Here is a 21,045-nt window from a genome sequence, read left to right on the forward strand (position 1 = left end):
TCAGGGAAAAACAAATCTAAAAGATGGCTCACTACACATCACAAATATTTATATAGAGATCCACCAAAAGATGTGTTCACCTGTGATATATCATTACACCTTCCTGAAAATACACCCTGTGGGTCTTTCAGTCATTTTTTTTTAATCTTTTGTGGGGTTTTTTTCCGCTTTTTCAATGTCAGTCTAACCATTGGTCTAGTGCACTGAAAAGGGTGACTTTTAAAGCAGAGAGGAGAACATAGTGAACACTGGTTACAAAACTAAATAGAGCATGTTGACTGAAACTTCAGGAATTCAACTGCTGCCAAATATTTGCTTACAGGGGGTTCTAGTGCTGCCTTGTAGATACTGAACAGCGTGTGTTGCTGTCATGGACTGCATGCTGCCAGAAAGCCAAAAAAACTGAGATAACATTTATCTCAGTTTCCGAAACTTCATACTTCTTGGGTTGAAGGGCAACAGAACAATCCAGCTTTCCCAGAACAGCTCTAAACTGAAATAGACACTAGACTATAATACAACTGAGATCTAAACAAGAATCTCTACTATCTATTGTGAAATTAAATGACAATTTTAAAATAGCACCACCGATGAGAACATATCTGGAGAGGACAATTAGGAGCCGCATTAACCCATGACATTGATTGCCTTGTGAACTGCATTTATTACAGGAGCATTAGACCTAATTATGAGAATAGTTACATCAATACAGTAAGCAGTAATTTGCAATTACCACAGTTGGAGCAATATTGTTGATTACAAAAGGGAAACATAGTCCAGTGGTAAAAGCCACTAAACTGAGATACTTTTAGTGGTAAAACGACCATCAGTGCATAAAGCTTTTTAGGTCAGTGGTAAGTGTATTACTGGTGGTAATCCCATCAAATTCTGTATTAGCATCTGAAAATGGTGGAAATTGCCTCTCTAAAAACGATTGGTGCTACTCTTGCAGTTAAAAAGTAGAACCAATTACCAGTTTCTGCAAAGTAGCATAGGAATGCACTGTTCCTTTTTCTTGAAATTAAGATATTTAGCAGTTGTGTGCATTTTGTCCTCCAGCTGCACGTAAATGAGCTTCCATCAGCGGTATGTTTGCTACCACTGCCAATACTAATCTACGCAACACTGTAATGACCTCTTCGAAGCCTGATAATTTACTACTGGTAGCATTTCTTATACCAATAGGCCCCGTGCCTTTTGTAAGGGTTTCAGTACATGTTTGTCTCATTGATGATTAGGGATCATGCTGCTGCAAAGTATGATATCATTCATCTCCTGGTAGATCAGTGTCTTTATGGCTGAGATACCCGCCACCCCCTCTCAACACAATCATCCCCAAGAATTGGGAAACCGGAAACAGTTCTTGAACTTTTGGAAGGCGGGAAGGGAGTTACCCTTCCCGGCCGTATTTATTAAAATATGAAACAAAATTAAAACATTAAAATAACAGTTTCATATTATGTACAATTTCATTTCCACATTACGATGTTTGGCTAACCTTAACAGATCTCTAATACAAAGGTTCTCCTAGCCGAACTAACATCCTACAAAACATTTGACTTGAAATTGTACATCCTAACGTTAAGGGCCAACGGCAAGGTCGTAACCGGTGTCAGATCCCTAACTCAGAAATGCCCCCCTCACTTGTGAGAGGAGCGACCGCACAGAGGCGTACCTCAAGTGCATCTACCAATTTCCCTTTGTACTTGACGGGGGCCCCAATAAACTCGACGCCATTTAACGGTCGTTCGAGGACTCGTGTGAGGTGTCTAAAAGGTAGCGTAAACCCCCTCCCGCACCCCACACAACTTACCCATCTGCCGTCGCAGATGTCCTGGCCCCGGGAAATTCCCCAGGAGGGGCCGTAGCCCCTCCTATCCAGGAAGGGGCCTTGACCACCTTTCCTTTCCTTCCGGCGGCCTCTCCTTAGACAGGACCGCCTCCCCGTTGAGGGGCCAATTGGCCACCTCCCCCGAGCGCTCCCATCCGTAATGGGTGACGCCCCCTCATAGGGATCTTCGAATTACTGCTCACCGATCATGACCTTACCGCCCGACCAAAATAAATACGACAGTTCTACCTAAGTTACTAAGATTACAAAGCAAACATCACTTTTTACCAAGCGTAAATACTGACCAATCCAAATTACTTTATTCGCAAAACATACTAGAAATAACCAATCTTTATTGCATCTTAAGAAATTTCACGACAATCATCACAACCTGTAAGAAAACAGAGAAAACAAAACAGATACTATGTCAACTTCATTCACCACGAATCGCTGTCCTCAGGGGCTGGTGGGTGGGTCAAAATTGGCTCTTCGTTCCGTCTCGAGCTCACGTGCAGCGGGGAGGTGCAGCTTCAGAGCACAGGAACAAGAGGATGCTTTCTTGGCTTCCGCTCCTTTTATCCGTCTTCAGGGTGGGCGTAAACCCGCCCCCGCCTGCCTCCGAGGGCGTGGCCGGCCGCGTCGGTGTCTAGGCCAGCCCACTCTAGGGCGGGAAAAAGGCGCGCCCCGGCTACGCCACTTCGGGCATACCAGCCGAGACTCGCCTCCCGCCCAAGATGGCTTCCCGGGGGGATCGTGGTACTCCACCATACGTTCGGGGGGACCGAATGGTCGCCCCTTTCCATATGGCTGAGATACCCGCCACCCCCTCTCAACACAATCATCCCCAAGAATTGGGAAACCGGAAACAGTTCTTGAACTTTTGGAAGGCGGGAAGGGAGTTACCCTTCCCGGCCGTATTTATTGAAATATGAAACAAAATTAAAACATTAAAATAACAGTTTCATATTATGTACAATTTCATTTCCACATTACGATGTTTGGCTAACCTTAACAGATCTCTAATACAAAGGTTCTCCTAGCCGAACTAACATCCTACAAAACATTTGACTTGAAATTGTACATCCTAACGTTAAGGGCCAACGGCAAGGTCGTAACCGGTGTCAGATCCCTAACCCAGAAATGCCCCCCTCACTTGTGAGAGGAGCGACCGCACAGAGGCGTACCTCAAGTGCATCTACCAATTTCCCTTTGTACTTGACGGGGGCCCCAATAAACTCGACGCCATTTAACGGTCGTTCGAGGACTCGTGTGAGGTGTCTAAAAGGTAGCGTAAACCCCCTCCCGCACCCCACACAACTTACCCATCTGCCGTCGCAGATGTCCTGGCCCCGGGAAATTCCCCAGGAGGGGCCGTAGCCCCTCCTATCCAGGAAGGGGCCTTGACCACCTTTCCTTTCCTTCCGGCGGCCTCTCCTTAGACAGGACCGCCTCCCCGTTGAGGGGCCAATTGGCCACCTCCCCCGAGCGCTCCCATCCGTAATGGGTGACGCCCCCTCATAGGGATCTTCGAATTACTGCTCACCGATCATGACCTTACCGCCACAGGCCGGATAGTTGACCGGCTATCCGGACCCCCCACAAAACACTTCTACCTAAAGGTCATGCTGTAAACTCCTTAACCATGCTATGAAGTCTCCTATGAGTAATTCGTTCCCCACCCGGGACAAATGAACACCGTCCCCCAAATACATACTGTCTCCTTTAATACAACCATGCGAAACAGAATGCAGTGTACTTGAACGAAACAATCTACTCACTTTGTTATTAATTTTCCTTACTGAATGATTCAGAGCAGTAACAGAAATAGCCCCCCGCCACACTTTTCGTGGGATCATATGGGACCATGCAATTGTGCACCCTGGAACTCTTCTTGCCAACCAACTTACGGTGGAAAGCATCGCCTCAAGAAGTAGTCGTCTACCAGTGGCCACCAAATCGTTGCCCCCAAGATGGACTATGATTATAGACGGCGGTGACCTTGTCCGCCCTAACAAACCCTCAAAAAATGATTGAAACTGGTCAATACAGAGCCCGCCCTTTCCGTAGAAGGACACACTGTACCCGTATTCCCCAGCCACGTGAATCATGTCACCTGCTTTGAATACGTCCGCGGCACGCCTCACGTATGAGTGGCCCACGACCCACACCTCCTTTTTCACAGCCGGTGATGTCTGACCGCTGGTCCCCAGGTGTTGGGTCGACTGCACAGTCCGCCCCGCCTCGTAGGCTTGCGCAACTGAAAACCAAACAAAACAAGAAGCGTGAGTACATCATTACAGCTTCACAACATGTGCAACCGCACATACCTCTTATAACAGTTCGAGGACCAATGCCCCACACGTTTTATTTGTTCAACACTCAGACCCCTGGCTGTAGCCTCTGTAGCAGCCCCTATCCGGAAGGAATGGGTCCCAAAATCGCCGGGGTCCAAGCCCGCGGCCGAAATCGACATCGCTAGCACCCGCTGGAACTGAAACCTCGTCAGTGGGGTGGCGTCAGCGTGTCTCAACAAGGTCCCCCCCCAGGATGCCACCCTTTGCGCTAAAAATTCCTCTACGCAAACCACAGGGCACATGGAAGACCTGGGAATCCTTTGTATGATTATGCAGTCCCCCATCGCACCCTGATCGGTTTTGGACCTGACAAACGAGACAGTCATCGTCTCCCCCTTGACTTGAATGTGCTCTCGGCACAGTCCCCCCATCACATCCTGCTTGTTCTTCGCCACCAGTTCGCTTACCCGCATAGCCCCATGGAATGCTAGCGCAAAAGCGGCTCGGAATAACACTGTTTCATACTGGGATGAACACGTTGCAGGGAGTACGGAACATAACAGGGCCAACCTATCTAGACCTATCGGGTGTCTCTCATCTACTCTGCGACCCTCAAGGCGTTGCCACCCACGTAGCGCTTTTTGCACAACGAAAGACGCTGTCGGGTCCTGCATCCCATGAGCCCTTGCCATAAAGGAAATGGCGGCCCGATGCCTCTGGGCCGTAGCTACTGATTTGCCTGCCTGATGTAAAGAGAGTAGAAATTGTACTACAGACTCTTCCTGACCCCAAAACTCCCCCCTAGCAGTACCCAAAAAGGCCCAATAGGAACGGAACGCCCCTTCATATGCCTTCCTCGTCCTGGGTGCTAAACTCTCTCCCACGAGGTTTCGTAGTTCGGGGCACCGAGAGACCAGAGAGCTTCGGGAAAGGGTGCCGCCACCGGGTCCGCTGTGGGCAGAAAACCCCAGAAGGCCTGCATACGGAAACGAGAAAGCGCATCAGCCGCTTGGTTCATCACCCCCGGCACATGTCTTGCCCTAAACAGTACATTCAGTTGCATGCATAACAACACAATTTCCTTGAGCAGTCTCAGAATCAATCTGCATCGTGCTGCCTGACTATTGATACACTCAACCACGGTCATGTTATCGGACCAGAATACCACAGAGTGATCACGGAAACCCCCTGGCCACGTTTTCAGGGCCACCAAAATCGGAAAAAGTTCGAGAAAAGCAATGTTACTCGTCAATCCGTACTCATGCCACCATGGCGGCCATTTTTGAGCCGACCATTGTGTACCAAATATGGCACCAAAACCTATACTCCCCGCCGAATCTGTCCAAAGGCCCAGCTCCTCGGAGGACACCGCTGGTTTGTTCCAGACAATTCGACCATTGAAATCCGCCAGAAATGCCAACCAAATGCGCATGTCCTGACGAACCTCTGCCGAGAGTCTCGTGCGGTGATGTCCTTCCTTCAGGCCGACCATGGCTTGTGCAATCGAGTGGGAAAAGGGGCGCGCCATTGGTATCACTCTTAGGGCAAAATTCAACTGACCCACCACCTGTTGCAATTGATGCAGGTTTACTTTTGTTGCACGAATACATGTCTCAAGGGATAACCTGAATTTCAATACTTTTTCCTTTGGTAATCGAAAACAACCTTCTACCGAATCGAGCTCGATCCCCAGAAACTCGATCAAGGTCGAGGGCCCCACAGTCTTACCTGGCGCCAATGGCACACCAAATCGATTCATTAAGACACAAAATTCCTGTAAAGCCTGTCCACACTCAGGATCCCCGGCTGCCCCCAAAAACAGAAAGTCATCGAGATAGTGCATAACATGTTGAAAACCTGTCTTCCTTGTGAATACCCACTGCAGAAAACAACTGAACTTCTCGAAATAGGCACATGAAATCGAGCACCCCATTGGCATACATCTATCCATGTAATAGCGACCCTGAAACATGAAACCAAGAAGACGCTGATCGTCCGGGTGTACCGGGAGCAACCGGAACGCTGACTCGATGTCTGATTTCGCCATCAGCGCCCCGGGCCCCAGGCGATTCAACATGGCTACGGCCTCATCGAAAGACGCATACCGTACTGAACACACTTCCGGGTCTATCGCGTCATTCACGGAAAGACCACGTGGGGCTGACAAGTTATGTATCAGCCGAAACTCACCCGGGTCCTTCTTGGGGACCACCCCTAAAGGGGAACAAACAAAGTTAACAACCGGTGGCAAATCGAATGGGCCGGCAACACGACCTCGAGTCACCTCCTTCCCAATCTTTACCTGTACCACCGCCGCGTGCTGCAAGACCGACGGTTGATTCTTACAGTTTGCTACACCCTGAAAATCCCCCACTGGGATGCGGAAACCATATGAGAACCCGTTTCGCAACACCCCAGCGGAAGCATGATCCGGGTATTCGTTGAGCCAAGGAATCATTGCCATGGTATCAATCGGGGTAGGTAAAGGCGCCCCTCGGACTATATCAGACCTGTTTGGCGCCTCCTTTACCACCGTTATCACCCGTTTTGGCTCTGCACAAGGACTCAGGATGGGATGGCTGCCCACACCCCCCACACTCATGTCTGAATTTGCATGACCCCTGGGGTCTCGTACATTTCCCTCGGTTAAAATTCCAACAGATCCCCCTTTTCCCTGTGTTGCCACTCGGTTTCGAGTGGTACTCATTACCTGCACCCGTCCGAAAGGGCGTCCCAGAGTTTTGGCGGGAAGATTCTCCCCCGTTACTTCCCACCAATGGTACCTTCAACATTCCTGTACTCTCCATTTTTTGCCATGACACGGAGTCGTAACAATCCCAAGTCAACAAAGGGTTGTGTTCCTTAGCTTTTCTAAAAAGATTGTCATAGCAGAACCACTGATTGCCCCCATATGCCACAGAATACTCCATAATACGCGACTGATAAATGGGTAACTCGGTCAACAACTCGGGCCTGCGCTCGCCCATGATGGATGTAAATATGCCCCACGCTCTGCCCCAAGTACCAATGGTCTCGTCAACCTTAAAGGCGGCCATTTTTGCGCGCCAAACACTCGGGTGCATGAGCTCCTTTTGGCTCTTCACATGCTCTATCTCGTAATGGTCGGTAAGCAATGAAAACATGTTTACATACTTATCCGCCCAAATCAATTCCTTAATTTCTAGCGGGACATGCTGGGCAATCTTTTCCCTTCGAGAAGGTACAGACCCCTCCCCCGCAATCGGCAATGGCCGCTTACCTGAAGTAGACCCCGTGCTTGTCGCCGAACTTGGGCCTGCTGTACTTCCAGCCGCCGGAACCTGTAGGGGAACAGAAGATGTTGCCTTCGCAGCCTCCCTAGATTCCCGCAGTTGCCTCATTATTGCCCGGGCGTCGTCAGCCGTGGCGCCCTCGCTATCTTTTCCCAACCACGCTGCCAATTGTGCCGCTAACTCGGGGGGCATATCCTCCCTGTTCACAGGGGTGACCACCACAGGAATTGGATTCCCTTCTTTCGGCACCGGGATTGGCTCCTCACGTGGGGTATCGGGAACCGGGGTGTCCCCCCCAAGTGCTCCCCTTCTGGGCCTCTTGCTTTTTCCACCGGGGACTGCTCCTTGCAAAGGCCGTTTCGTTCCTCCCGGCCCGTCTTTAGCCTCCACCTTTTTCTTCAGATCGGCTCTCTCCTTCATGAGCATGTGGAGCATCTGCTCGGTACCGACCCGCTTTCCGACTTTCTTTGGCATTCTCCAACGGGATATCTGCAAGACAAAAGAAAGATTACAACGCTCAAAATTGGCTCTTCGTTCCGTCTCGAGCTCACGTGCAGCGGGGAGGTGCAGCTTCAGAGCACAGGAACAAGAGGATGCTTTCTTGGCTTCCGCTCCTTTTATCCGTCTTCAGGGCGGGCGTAAACCCGCCCCCGCCTGCCTCCGAGGGCGTGGCCGGCCGCGTCGGTGTCTAGGCCAGCCCACTCTAGGGCGGGAAAAAGGCGCGCCCCGGCTACGCCACTTCGGGCATACCAGCCGAGACTCGCCTCCCGCCCAAGATGGCTTCCCGGGGGGATCGTGGTACTCCACCATACGTTCGGGGGGACCGAATGGTCGCCCCTTTCCATGAGTGCAACTTATTATATACATCTATTAAAACTGATTTAGTATCTTCTCATGTTTGCACTAATAGCACTACATATTACTTCCAATGCAGGGTCCTTGATTGATCAGGAACATTGTAAAAAAGTGAAGGTCTAAAAAGCATATTTATGGTAGGTGCAAATTTAAATCAGAAATTATTGCAGTGCATACAATATTATATTTGTTATATGAGATTTAAAAGCACCAAATGAAGTTAGAATTTTGTAAATCATTCATTTTGTTTGGTTTAGATTAGTTATAGATAGCACTGGTATAACAATAGGGACAGCTGGGTGCTGGTCCTGAAAGCTATTGTCATGCTGGGTCCAGGTTCGAACATGGTCCGGTGAATGATGTCAACAGTGTGCTGGCACAGGGGTGTGACATGAGGTCAACAGAGCAGCAAGACTATCAGTGTGGCACACGCATATTCAATGCACGACGTGCAGCACTTTACAGCAGTCTCCTGGGGGCCTTTGGAGCACGGAGGCTTTTTAGGTCGAACCCTGCCACACAGCACAGCCTTCTGATTTGCTAACAATATGGATATCTTGGGAACATTCAGAAATCTTTTTGGGAATGCATTCCGTCCATTCCTGAACTTTCCGTGTCCTGTTACACCCCCTCCAGCTCTTTGTTGCGTTTTAGTCCCGAATCTGCCCCCGGATGGTCCTTACCTGGATTGTTTGGGAATATTCCTCCCAGGAGGGTGTTTGTCCCGCCTTCGTCTTAATTCAATGAATCAATGAGGCTGCCATCTCTCCTCCGCTCCACACAGCACACCAGCCGCGTTCCGAAGGGCAAACCACGGCAACCAATGCCAGGAAAAGATCAGCCCCAGTCCACCTCTGTAACACCAAGACGCACTGCACCAGCTGGACGCCCTGGAGCCTGTCTGCCATTTTGAACCGGGCGGGTGTCTCCAATCGCTCTCCGAGTTTTTCGAGTTGGCAATGCAGCTTACTCAAGAAAGGAAGGTTCCCTGACACACCGAGCCTTGTCGCACACCGCCGAGTCTTCTTTTTAGAATACATTTTTCACTCCGCAAATGTTTTACAACGCAGGGCTTTACACTGCAAACCATTATAACGCATTCCCCGAAGTAACGCCCCGGTGGAGTTAGAATAATAAATTGTGTTGTAATGGGGAATGCGGTGTAATGGATTGTGTTTTAAAGGTCTGCGTTGTAAAAGATTTTGAGTAGCGAAAATTGCGAGGTAATGGCATATGTTGTAAACATGTGCTGATAAGTGTCCTATTCCCCTGCATTACTCCACTCTACACCACTTCACTCAACTCTGCACCACTCACCTTCTATGCCGCTGCACTCTATGCCACTGCACTCTACTGTGCACCACTCCACTCTACTCTACCTTGCACCACTCCGCTCTACGCCACCTCACTCTACTCTGAAAACAATCTACTTTATGCCAATGCACTCTACGCCACTCTACTCCACTGTGTGCCATTTCACTCAATGCCACTGTGATGTAAACCACTACTGTATGCCACTGCACTCTACTCCACACCGCTCCACTCTACCCTTGACAAATCCACTCTATACCACTTCACAGTACTCTGAAACAATCTATGCCACTGCACTCCAGACCACTGCACTCTACGCCAATCCACTCTATGCCACTACTGTCCTGGTTTACCTCATTTCTATCTGAGTACTTATTCCAGGTCATTTTTCTACCCCACTGCTCCCAAATACATGCCCAACACTATGGTGCCCCATAAATATCCCCCATATACCCAATAGGGTAGGGCTCTTCATTGAGGCCACTCTATTCAATATATACATTCAACCATTGGCACAGGTGATTGAATCTTCAGGGCTTGCACTGGTGTCATATGCTGATGATACCCAGCTCTTTCTTTCACTCTATGAAAACTCCTCACAAAACATGGTCAACTTTCAAAAAGCAATGCTTGCTGTGACCGAGTGGATGAATACCAGCTGTCTGCACCTGAATGCACATAATATTGAAATATTGCTAGTGGGCAAACATGTCCAGGTCTAGCTCGACCACTGGTGGCCCTCCACCCTTGGGCTGCCCCCTAAAACCTAGTCATCTTTTAAAAATGTATGAGTCTGGATGGATGACACACTGGCATTTGAGGCCCAAGCCAAAGCCGTAGCTGGTACTTGCTTTGGGATCTTGAGAAGCCTCAAGCCCATCCTGGGCCTGTTCTACTCACATCGACAAACCATTGTTCAGGCGGTAATTCTGTCCCAATTAAACTTCTGCAACACTTTGTACATAGCAGCCAACCAATCAGTTACAAGTAGACCCCAGCTTGCCCAAAATGCGGAAGCCAGGCTACTAGTCTTCCTCCCCAAATTCTGCTCTGCATCTGGTCTCCTGCTCAAGCTGCATTGGCTCCCTGTGAATAAGCGTATTAATTTCAAGACCATGTGCATCGAAGATAAGACCTTGCACTCCCACGGGGCCCCCATTCTGTTCAACCTCATATCACCTTACCGGCCCTTCCATCTCTTGCGCTCAGCCAATATCAACTTGGCCACAAGAGTAGGTATTTGCTCTTTCCGTGCTCAGGCCCTTTCCCTCTGGAACTCACTCCCTCTCTCCCTGAGGAAAACCAAAAACCATGGACTTTTCAGAAAATCTGTATAGACTTGTCTTTTCTCTACCAAGCCCTCCCCGTTGCCCTATCAGGTGCTGGCAGTTGCAGCTCATATTGTCCTCGGTGTACAGCGAAGGGAAGCCCCATTGCTGGGGAACCTGTGTGCTTTACAAACCCCCTTAACTTAATTGTATTATTGGTTAATTAACAGAAAAAGACCTACACATATTACCATCAATCATGGGTTTGTCACCCGTAAGGGTCTCAAGGCACTGGAGAAGGGGGGAGAGGCGCAGGGTCCTGTACATCAAGTGAGAGGTCTATCGAAGAGCCATGTTTTGAGATCCCTTGCGAAGATGGGGTGTGATGTTTGTCTGAGGTGGAGCAGGAGGGCGATCCAGGCTTTGGCCGCTAGGAAGGAGAAGGAGCGGTCTACCGATCTGGACTTCCTGGTGCGGGGCACCATGGCGTAGGAGAGCTGGGCTGATCGCAGGGTACTTTGGGGTGCGTGGAATTTGAGTCAGCTGTTCAGATATGTTGGTCCGGTGTTATGGATAGCTTTGTGTGAGTGGGTGAGAATCTTGAAGATGATTCTTGCCTCGATGGGGAGCCTGGGACAGTTAACATAACAAAAAGCATGGGCATGTCGTGCCCCATCGATTTCCCCTCCCTCCCCCCTCCAACCATACCGGAGCTCTTCAATAAAAAAATCCCCAAAAGACATACGATGTGGGACAGTCGATGGCTACTCTGTACTGTGTTTTTAGTGAAGGATCATAAGTTTTCCTCAAGGAGCGTTTGAGACTTTACAGTGTTCCTTGGCCAAGATAAGAGTTTCATTAAATTAAGGGGCAACATGCTTCTTCTTTACCTAGACCAGTCTTGCAGGAATAGGGCTGAAGTATGCCAGGATGGAAGGTCATTGCTCACTGCCTCCACATCAGGGGCAAGCTGGGGGCGATTAGTCTGAATAAAATGTCCGAATTTATGCAGGTCAAACTTGTGCCAGGGACGTTTGAGTATAGAGTCTGAGCCCAATGTGTGATCTGTCACTGGATTCAAACTAGCCTGGCTGATGAGGGGTGATTCCCCCAAACCGGTCCTAGGATGCATGTTCCTGGTCCAAGAAGGACCTGGCCTGGAAGTTCGGGCTGGACTGTTCCCATGGGGAGCATGGTCAAGACTGATTTACATATGTCTGGGTCCAAACTGGGTTGGCGAGCGAAAAATATGATGGATTAAACCCACAACTGTGACTGGGGGTGAACTCTTGATTAGTTTAGAATTCAGTCCTTCATCTGTTCTTTTTGTACTTGGTGAGGAAGGTATATGGACAGGGAGACCATGAAATGGTCAGTCCAGGTCATTGGTAAGGGGCTTGCAACCCATAAAAAGCTGAGATTAGGAAGGACCGGGTATGTAAGGTGTCAGGCCGAGTGTGAGGCACCATTGACTAAAAGGTTGAACTGCATAGCGGCGAGATCATCTATGAAGTTGGTGATGTCGCTTTTGTGCGTGGCATCAAGATGTAGATTAAGATCCCCAATGATGTTAAAGTTGGCTGATTTGATGAACAACGGTGCTATAAAATTGGTCAATGCCTCCCTGAAGGTTTTGGAAGGGCCTCTTGCACGCATGGCAACAGACTCTGAATTATTTTTTTACATTTTAAAATTGGTGTTTATTACTAAGCAACTCAATGACAGATATTTAACCAGACTTAAAGGAAGGTAAGATCAAATAAAATCAGCAAGGATTCAAACGTATGCTTTTGCAGGTTGGTGCATTATTCACGAAGCGATTTAGTTTACTGGTAATGGTACTAGTGACTTGGAGGTCACACATGGATCTCTGCAACAACAGTTTGAAACTAAATGAGCTACCTTACTATTATATGAGCGTATGACCTGTAGGATACACACATCGCTCTGCAACAGGCACAAGTTTTTAATTTATATTATTATATGAAATCAGCAGATTACATATACATTTGCGCAACAAGTGAATTTACAGCCTCAGTCATCCAAGCAGAACAATACCCTAGAACGTGTTAGCTACACATACACATGTTGGCAGGAGAAACCTTAAACCCCTAATTCTATTCTAAAATATAGTATGTTTGGGACCAATAAAGTAAACTAGTGCAGCTTTATTTATTTTTTTCTCCTCACTGATCATTTTGTTTGTAGTCAGAGTTCGAAAAAGAGGATATATATATGTACTGTCAAACCATGTCACTGAGTCTGACGCAATGACCCACTCCTTTTGGACCCACCCTTTCCAATCCTATCATTTTCTGCAGCCACCACCCCGCATTTGCAGCATCTGGGAGCATTAGTTAAAAAGCCAGTATAGTTAGAAGACAGCAAGTTTCAAAAACGTTAACCTTTTTTAAATTAGGGCACTTGCATTCCAGCGGTGCATAGGAAGGCAAAATAACCCTTTGCCTTTCTTTACTCTTCGTATTCAATTTAAAGCCCTTAATCCCTCTTCTCCAATAACAGAAGAGTGTCTGTTTCATTCCAAACTAATGACAAGCCTTCTTATACAATTCTTCATTCTGTCACAAAAAAGCGATTGAATCTGCAAACACCAAATTTAGAAGCATGACTGATTGCAATGTAAAATGTGTACTCATAAGTCCTATGTCATATGGTCTGGTCGTTCTGGCCTGGAAAAGGAAATCACATGTTGTCTCCTTTGTTTCTTGGGTTAATAGGCATTTTCAAACTTCTAAAATTGCACATACTTATCCTTGGTAATCAAATCAACTCACACATTTTTCTTCAAAAGAAAATCCCCCTTTCATCACAACTCACGTTCTTCATTCCTAAATTTCCTGACCAAGAAGTTTCACCCTATCCTAAATATGAGCTGTGGACTAACCTACGTACATTTTTTAAGCAATTTGTTTTCAAGCCACCTATTCGCAAATGTTTCAAATGTAATTGCTCCTAAAAAAACATATCATAAAAAGGGTACCAAGACTTGCTCCAGTTTTTCTGGACAGTAAAGGGCCCGTACACCACCAGGTACAGAGCTGTAAACGCTCATGAAGAGAGCCGCTGTATGTAAAGATCCTATGTGTTATCTTAATTACTAGTGCCGCAGAGCTTGGTGCGCTGATAATCACACCAGTTAATGACTGATACCCTCGTGTTCCCAATTTATCAGATGCCAGAAATAGCACCTAAACAAATGTATCAGGTGAAAAATGTGAAGGTTTATTCTTTGCCGGACCCGATAAATATTGGTTGAGATAAACATCGAACCACTAATTGGAACCCGGAATCATCAATTAGTAAGATATACATACTCATGGTCTAAATAGGTTAACTTTGAAACATGTTAGTAAAGACTTCCTGTATTTCTGCCCTTTAACACCTGGTGCAAGCTGCAAGGAATGTTGGCATATCAGACATCACAAGTCAGATGTGGTTGGGGCCAGGGTTGCAGAAGAAAATTCTTGTCCTATATTTAATGACAGGTATTTGCGAAATCAGAACAAGTTTGGTTCATTGAAGTCCTCTGGGTTTTAGAAAAAAATCTATTTCACTTTGTTTGTACTGAGCAGATATTCCACTCAGTGCATTTAATTTGTTGTGGAAATGGTACACTACAATTGTGTGACACGGATATTGGGCAAAGGCAGGCCAGATACTAGGACTCAGGGGCTATTGGCAGCTGGGCTGACCTCCTCCAATCATTGACTTGCTTCACGAGCAGCACAGCTGATTAATGTTTTCCTGTCACTGATTAATGAGTAGATACTCTATTCACAAAGGTAGCAGGAAATTTAAAAATGTACTTCTGAAGACTTATATCTACATTTGGAGTACATTTCAGACTTTTTACGAGTTGTGATTTCCGCAGTCCTCCTGGGATTCTGCAAACATTGCAGATTCTAATGAGTACTCATATAAGTAACTATTCGAGCATAAAGAAATGTAGCGTTTGCACATTTTAGCATTTTCATATTTTCGGTGTCCTTCAATATGTCAAGGCACCAGCCGGCTTTAAAAATGGAAAGTTTGTTTCCCTTCATTTTGTTTGTTGAAAGTCACTCTCACATGGTCGGGCACTTTGAGAAAAGATCAGGCTGCTGGGAGTTTTGTGGTGAAGCCAGCCTATGCCTGGTTGGACTGCTGACATGTCGCACCAGTACCTCCCTCACAATAGCACCCCCTTGCATTCCACCCATTGCCTTGTGTGTGCTTGAAATACCACCCTAACTGGGGCAGGTATGCCCAGACGTGGGTCCCATGCTCACTGTGCCATTGGAACCAAGCTACACCCAACTGAAAATCCCCAATCAGGGCTAAACCGATCTTGGGTTGCTTGTGTACTGGTTTTGGGAGGACCTGGCCTGGAAGTTCAGGCTGGTCTGTTCCTATTGGAGCAGAGCTAAGAGTGATTTGCATACAGCTGGGTTTAAACTGAGGTGGCTTTGTGGGCAACAGAACACTGGGTTGAATGCTACTTCGAGCAACTGCCAGTGATTACACTAGTAGCAAGCATTTCTCCCATCCACTGGCGTAACGAAAATTGAGGGGGCCTCCCTGCAATATATGTAGAGGAGCCCCCTTCGGGCTCAATTAGGAGCTCTCCAGACAGACTGCAGTGCCAAGGGGGCCCCCTGGAGCTTCGGGCCCCCCGCACCGCGTGGGCTGCGGGGGGCCTGCGTTCGCCCCTGCTCACATCCCTTTTGGTGTGTTTGAACTGACCCTCAGACTACAATTGATTTTTCTTCAATACATTTTTCGTTTCCAAACCCTTTGTTGAAATAAAAAGACAGGGCTTGTCTGACCTATAGAGCAATCTGAAGTGTCTGAGAGGCTAATCACACAGATCAGTGTGTGAACTGTTTGTGGGTCTGTTTTATGACCTAGTATGCCGGTTTGTATTGTCGATTTCTCTGATATTATTACAAATATTCCCTGTAGCAATAACAAATGCATGCTGCCTTTGATACCTTGCAAAAGACACACAATTGATGGACGGAACGCAGAACAAATCAAAACATTCACCCCCAGTCAAGAGATCTGGGTTAAATCCATCCTTCTTTTGCTCACCATGGCACCCCAGTTTAGACCTGGCCATATGCAAATCAGTCTTGACCCTGTGCCTCATGGGAACAGTCCAGCCCGAACTGCTAAGCCAGGTCCTCCCTGGACTGGAAACAAGCATCCTAGGACCAGTTTCGGGGTTTTATCCCTCTTCAGCCAGGATTGCTTGAATCCAGTGGCACAGTGATCCCAGGACCCACGTCAGGGCATACCCGGAGAACTTAGGGCGAGGAAGTAAAAGACACACAATTGATGGACGGTATACAGAACAAATCAAAACATTCACCCCCAGTCAAGAGATCTGGGTTAACTCCATTATTCTTTTGCTCACTATGCCACCCCAGTTTAGACCTGGCCATATGCAAATCAGTATTGACCCTATGCCTCATGGGAACAGTCCATCTCGAACTGCTTAGCCAGGTTCTCCCTGGACAGCAAACAAGCATCCTAGGACTGGTTTTGGGGTTTCACCCCTCTTCAGCCAGGATAGCTTGAATCCAGTGGCACAGGGAGTCCAGGACCCACGTCTGGGCATCCCAGGCGGTCTTAGCGAGAGGAAGCAAAAGACACACAATTGATGGACGGAATGTAGAACAAATCAAAACATTTACCCCCAGTCAAGAGATCTGGGTTAAATCCATCATTCTTTTGCTCACCTTCTTTTTGCATTTGATACCTTGCAACACACTTCTATGGCTTGTATTTACAAGTTTAAAACTGCTCCGATTTCAAATGTGGGAACTTTTTTTACCTATGTGAATCGCTAATGGGCAGTCACTTTTAATTTGGCATCCGTACTTATTTTCTGTTCCAGTCTGAGACTAATGAAAGATGTAGGGGCATATTTACAAGGCCCTTTCACCACAGGAGCGGCACTTTTTTTGATGCTCCAGTGGCATAGAGCCCTTTCACATATTTACACGGTGGTGCTACAACACTTACAGTGACTTAACCCCACTTTGTAAATGTGGCCCTTTCTGCCCTAGTCCTCTGCGGCACAGGGGCATGCAATGGGCGTTGCAGTGGGATTTCCACCGCAACACCAATTGCTTTTTGATGCTGCTTCAGATTTAAAAGGCTGAGGCAGCACCAAAAACTAACGCCAGGGAATACCTGGTCTTAGTATGGTGATACGAGGAGAAATTATTAATTTCTCCTAGTATTTTGCTCTTTCCTTTGGGGGCTGCAGTTTGCAGCACACATAGAAAAAGCAAATTGCCTTTAATTATTGTTTATGTGCGAGAAGGTGTCTCTACCTGCACATAAACAACAGCCCCTGTAGCACAGACACCCTTGTCACATGGTGGCAGGGTGCCGACACTGGCACTAGGCAGTGTTTTTAGCACCAGCGCTAGGGGAAACGCAGGGGTATGCTGTATTCTTGTGAATATGGTGCATAGTTTCGGTTTTGAAATGTCAGAGCACAGAGTTGCCAAATTTGGTGTAACACTACGCTCTGACTTTTTTTGTTAATATGCTGCATAGTTTATGCTAAAGACAACAGCTTTCGCTGCATTTCCCTGGATGTTCTGTCCTATCTCTTCTTTCCACACAAGTTGACATGTTTTTGATTTGGGTGCTGCCCGATTGAGAGATACCATATGCTCCTTCCAGCCATCTGCAGAACATCCATTTTTGTTTAAGTGTTATTTATGGTTGGAAGATGAATACAGTCTGTGGCCAGGGAACCATATCTTAATGTTGCACTCACATAAAAGGAAATCTTGCTTCACAAAGACAGGAGGAACCAAAGCAATTCTCAGCTTGGATTTTTCTCTGGCACTTACTGCTATGCTGGCTTCTGGGAGCTTCACAGGCTGAACCTTGTAAGGCATCTTCTTTACTTCGAATGATACATTGGACGTTAAAGCATAGGGGTCATTCTTTCTCTGAAAGTATAAAAAAGAACACATTAGCAAGAAATGCGTGAATGTTAAAATAGCGACCACTGCATAAACCGTGCAACAGTACTGTTATATAGTACCCATTTTAGAATAATATGGGGATGCACAACATATACATCAGTGAAAGAAAACCTTGACACAGTATCACTGTAAGAGCTTACAATGTTTTTTCACTTGGTGTTGGTGTCAAAGTTAGTGGCAGTTGACCCAGGTAAGAGTGGTGAGGCAGTGGGGTGGTGGGGGGGCTGGGTGGGGCCGGGTGAGGGGGTGGAAAGTCAGACGACAGAATACGTAAAATTAAATAAAACCACTTACCTTGCACTCACCGCATCAGCGACTCAGCGATGAAGTGAGCGCTAGGTAGGTGTTAAGTGTTTTTTAAATTATTTTTAAATTTAAGTTGACCTACCCCATCGTCTGTCGACTACCCCGCCCCGCTGGCACCTCACAGCTCTTATCTGTGTGGGCCACCATTTGTCAAACTAGACAATAAAGTAAACAGCATCATCCATGTCTTTTTGTTGCTTATAGCAAGAAAACAACAGCAGAGAACCCATAGACCAGGTTGGGGACTGGGTAAGGAAGTGTATAACAACAACAATGTCTTAACCGGTATTATTGAGAGAGCTAATTCATAAGTATGTACAAGACATTACAAAGAAAAGAAATAGGGAGACTCGTGGTTAGTTTTCAAAGGTGCTCAAGGCATCATGTATATTTTCAAAAGGGAACAATAGTTGCAGAAGCAATAAGGGACACTTGTATCAACACTGTAGTCAATATAAGCAAGGGCAACCTGAATACTTTTTGCATGCAAGTAGGGCAGCCGAGCTTACCCAGATACAGTGGCAACCGTTCTGCGGGGAGGAATGCAAGTGTGTGATCGGCAACTCCCACCAAGTGGAAGCCCCCTGATGATCGCTGATTGCTCCGAACGGCGGCTTCTTGCTTCTTCTGCCCACGGACGGACCTTGCACACGGTCTCTGCCTCCACAACTGACAGTGGCATGGGGCTCTGACCTTGTTTTCTCTGGTTGATCCTGATTAATGCAAAACACTGGGCCCAATCTGACTCCGGATCGCTTGAGACCGGACACAGCCCAATTCCTCCACCAGATGAACCGCTCCCTCCGGGTTACAGATGATTGGATGGACTTGTTGCGCACCCCCCATTCCGGCGCAACATCTTGGATTCCTCCCTGCGGAATGGTTGCCACTGTATCTGGGTAAGCTCGGCTGCCCCGCTACTCCCATTGCTACCTTCAGCCAGTTTGAAGCACCTCTAAATGGCAACCTGATCCTGATGATGATCCCAATTGACTAGGATCGAAACGCCGTCCACACACCAGCGTTGTTCACGGTGCTCTCTTCAACTACGGTTTCATCAAAATGTTTAAAGAATATGACTAGTCCTTGAAAATAACCTTGCGTGTACCATAGAATCCTGTACATATCAGTCACCTCTTTCACGTTGCGCCCTCACAGTTTTTCCCACTTGTCACCTGTGCCGTTCACCTTTGAGTATCACAAGCACTTGCATGCACAAAGTATTCGGGTTGCCCTCGTATATATTGATTACAGTGCTGATACAACTGTTCCTTATTGCTTCTGCAACTATTGTTCCCCTATGAAAATATACATGATTCCTTGAGCACCTTTGAAAACTAACCACGAGTCTCCCTATTTCTTTTCTTTGTAATGTCTTGTACATACTTATGAATTAGCTCTCTCAATAATACCGGTTGAGACATTGTTGTTGTTATACACTTTTTATTGCTAATGACATCACACTGAGATCCTTTTGACAAAAGCATCATGTTCGCCTGTCAGAAACTGTCTCCTGTCTGTCAGCAGTATGTGTTTGAAGTTCAGTTGCAAACATAGATCAACTGATGCTTTTAGACTTTAAGGCCTCCCTTCCTCAAAAGGAAATGGCCAGTAATCCTCAATTAATAAACATGGTCTATGTTCTTTGCAATCTATGTCCCAAGTCCTGTTCTCTTAGCTTCTGACAGAAAATGGTCTGGCAATTGATGAAGTGAGAATTAGTTGGTAGAAGGGCAGCTCCTGCAAGAAATGGTGGATGGAGGTGGGTGTTGGGGGAGAGGGGACATAATTGCATATTCTGTGCACAGTGGTTAATTCTTTAAAAACATAATTGTAGTGGCCCCTTGCTTTCAATGGGAGCCTGCTGACAACATTGCCTAATGCGGGAGCTGCCAAATGTCAAGGCTGGTAAGTTTTCATTAAACCTCATTCTTATTTTTTTCATCGCCCTACATGTCTCACTCTTGCAGTGTTCTTGTCACTGTTTTTCTATAGGTCTATTCCTTCTGCTATCTCTGTTTTTACTTCTTTCTCTCTTGCTCTCTTGCTCTGGGTCGAATTATGCTGATGAAAAATGAGTCCGAGTCCACAAAATAAAAAAAATCAGTGCAGTTGCCCTTCACCTACACTCACTGGCACAAACTGGGCACTGCTTCTGTTCTTCCACTGGAGTTGCTTGCCCTTACAAGAAATAATGTATCACCAATATTGAGCTGATTTGACATGTATGCCCCACGTAAAGGACAACTGGTGCAACATACAGTCCACTAGCCTACATTCTGCAGGTGGACTGTCATCGAGGCCTAGACGATCACGGTTTCTTTAATCTTTTTCTGGCTTTTTTCTTTGCCAAAGAAAGTGTATTTCCCCTTTGTAAAGAAGTGCAAACTCCATCGCAAATTGTATAATATTCACAAGGAGCATTGTGAGCACACTCCAGTGAAGTAGTTGGCCACAGCACTGCCTAAACTGTATGATGGTATATGCAATTTACTAATTTGTCTATTTTTACCCGAAGATGTGCATGTCTTTGTGCATATGTGTACTTTTGGTTTCTGTGTGCAAGGGTTGCCTTCCCTTATTTCAAGGCTCTCTGGTCCTAGGTCAAACAGTGGTGGCCAGCACGGATCTGGGGTGGTGAGGTGAGGGGGTAAGAAGATACAATTGTAAAAAACAGAAAAATTAACTTACCTCCTCGCCGCTCTGCCCCATGTCGTCTCTCCTCTGCTAAACAGGAAGCAGCCAGGCTCCCCTGAGCCAATCACAACTCTGCAATGCAGCATTGTGATTGGCTCCCCTAAATCAATGACAATGCTGCGATGCAGCGCTGTGATTGCTCTGAGCGCCGTGGTTCGGTGCTCATACGGGGACTGGGGGCCTGAGAATGTTCTGCATTGA

General features: G+C 46.9%; 1 protein-coding gene across 1 annotated transcript in view; it reads right to left on the reverse strand.

Moving 5' to 3' along the window:
- ITGA8 (integrin subunit alpha 8) overlaps nucleotides 1-21,045 on the reverse strand; it is a 721,129-nt gene that overhangs the window by 65,414 nt on the left and 634,670 nt on the right. Inside the window, exon 28 of the mRNA XM_086941818.1 lies at nucleotides 17,704-17,805. Coding sequence (XP_086797944.1) covers nucleotides 17,704-17,805 — 102 coding nt within the window. The remainder of the gene's footprint in view (nucleotides 1-17,703; nucleotides 17,806-21,045) is intronic.

This window comes from Lissotriton vulgaris, chromosome 10, assembly GCF_964263255.1.
Source record: "Lissotriton vulgaris chromosome 10, aLisVul1.2, whole genome shotgun sequence".
NCBI lineage: Eukaryota > Metazoa > Chordata > Amphibia > Caudata > Salamandridae > Lissotriton > Lissotriton vulgaris.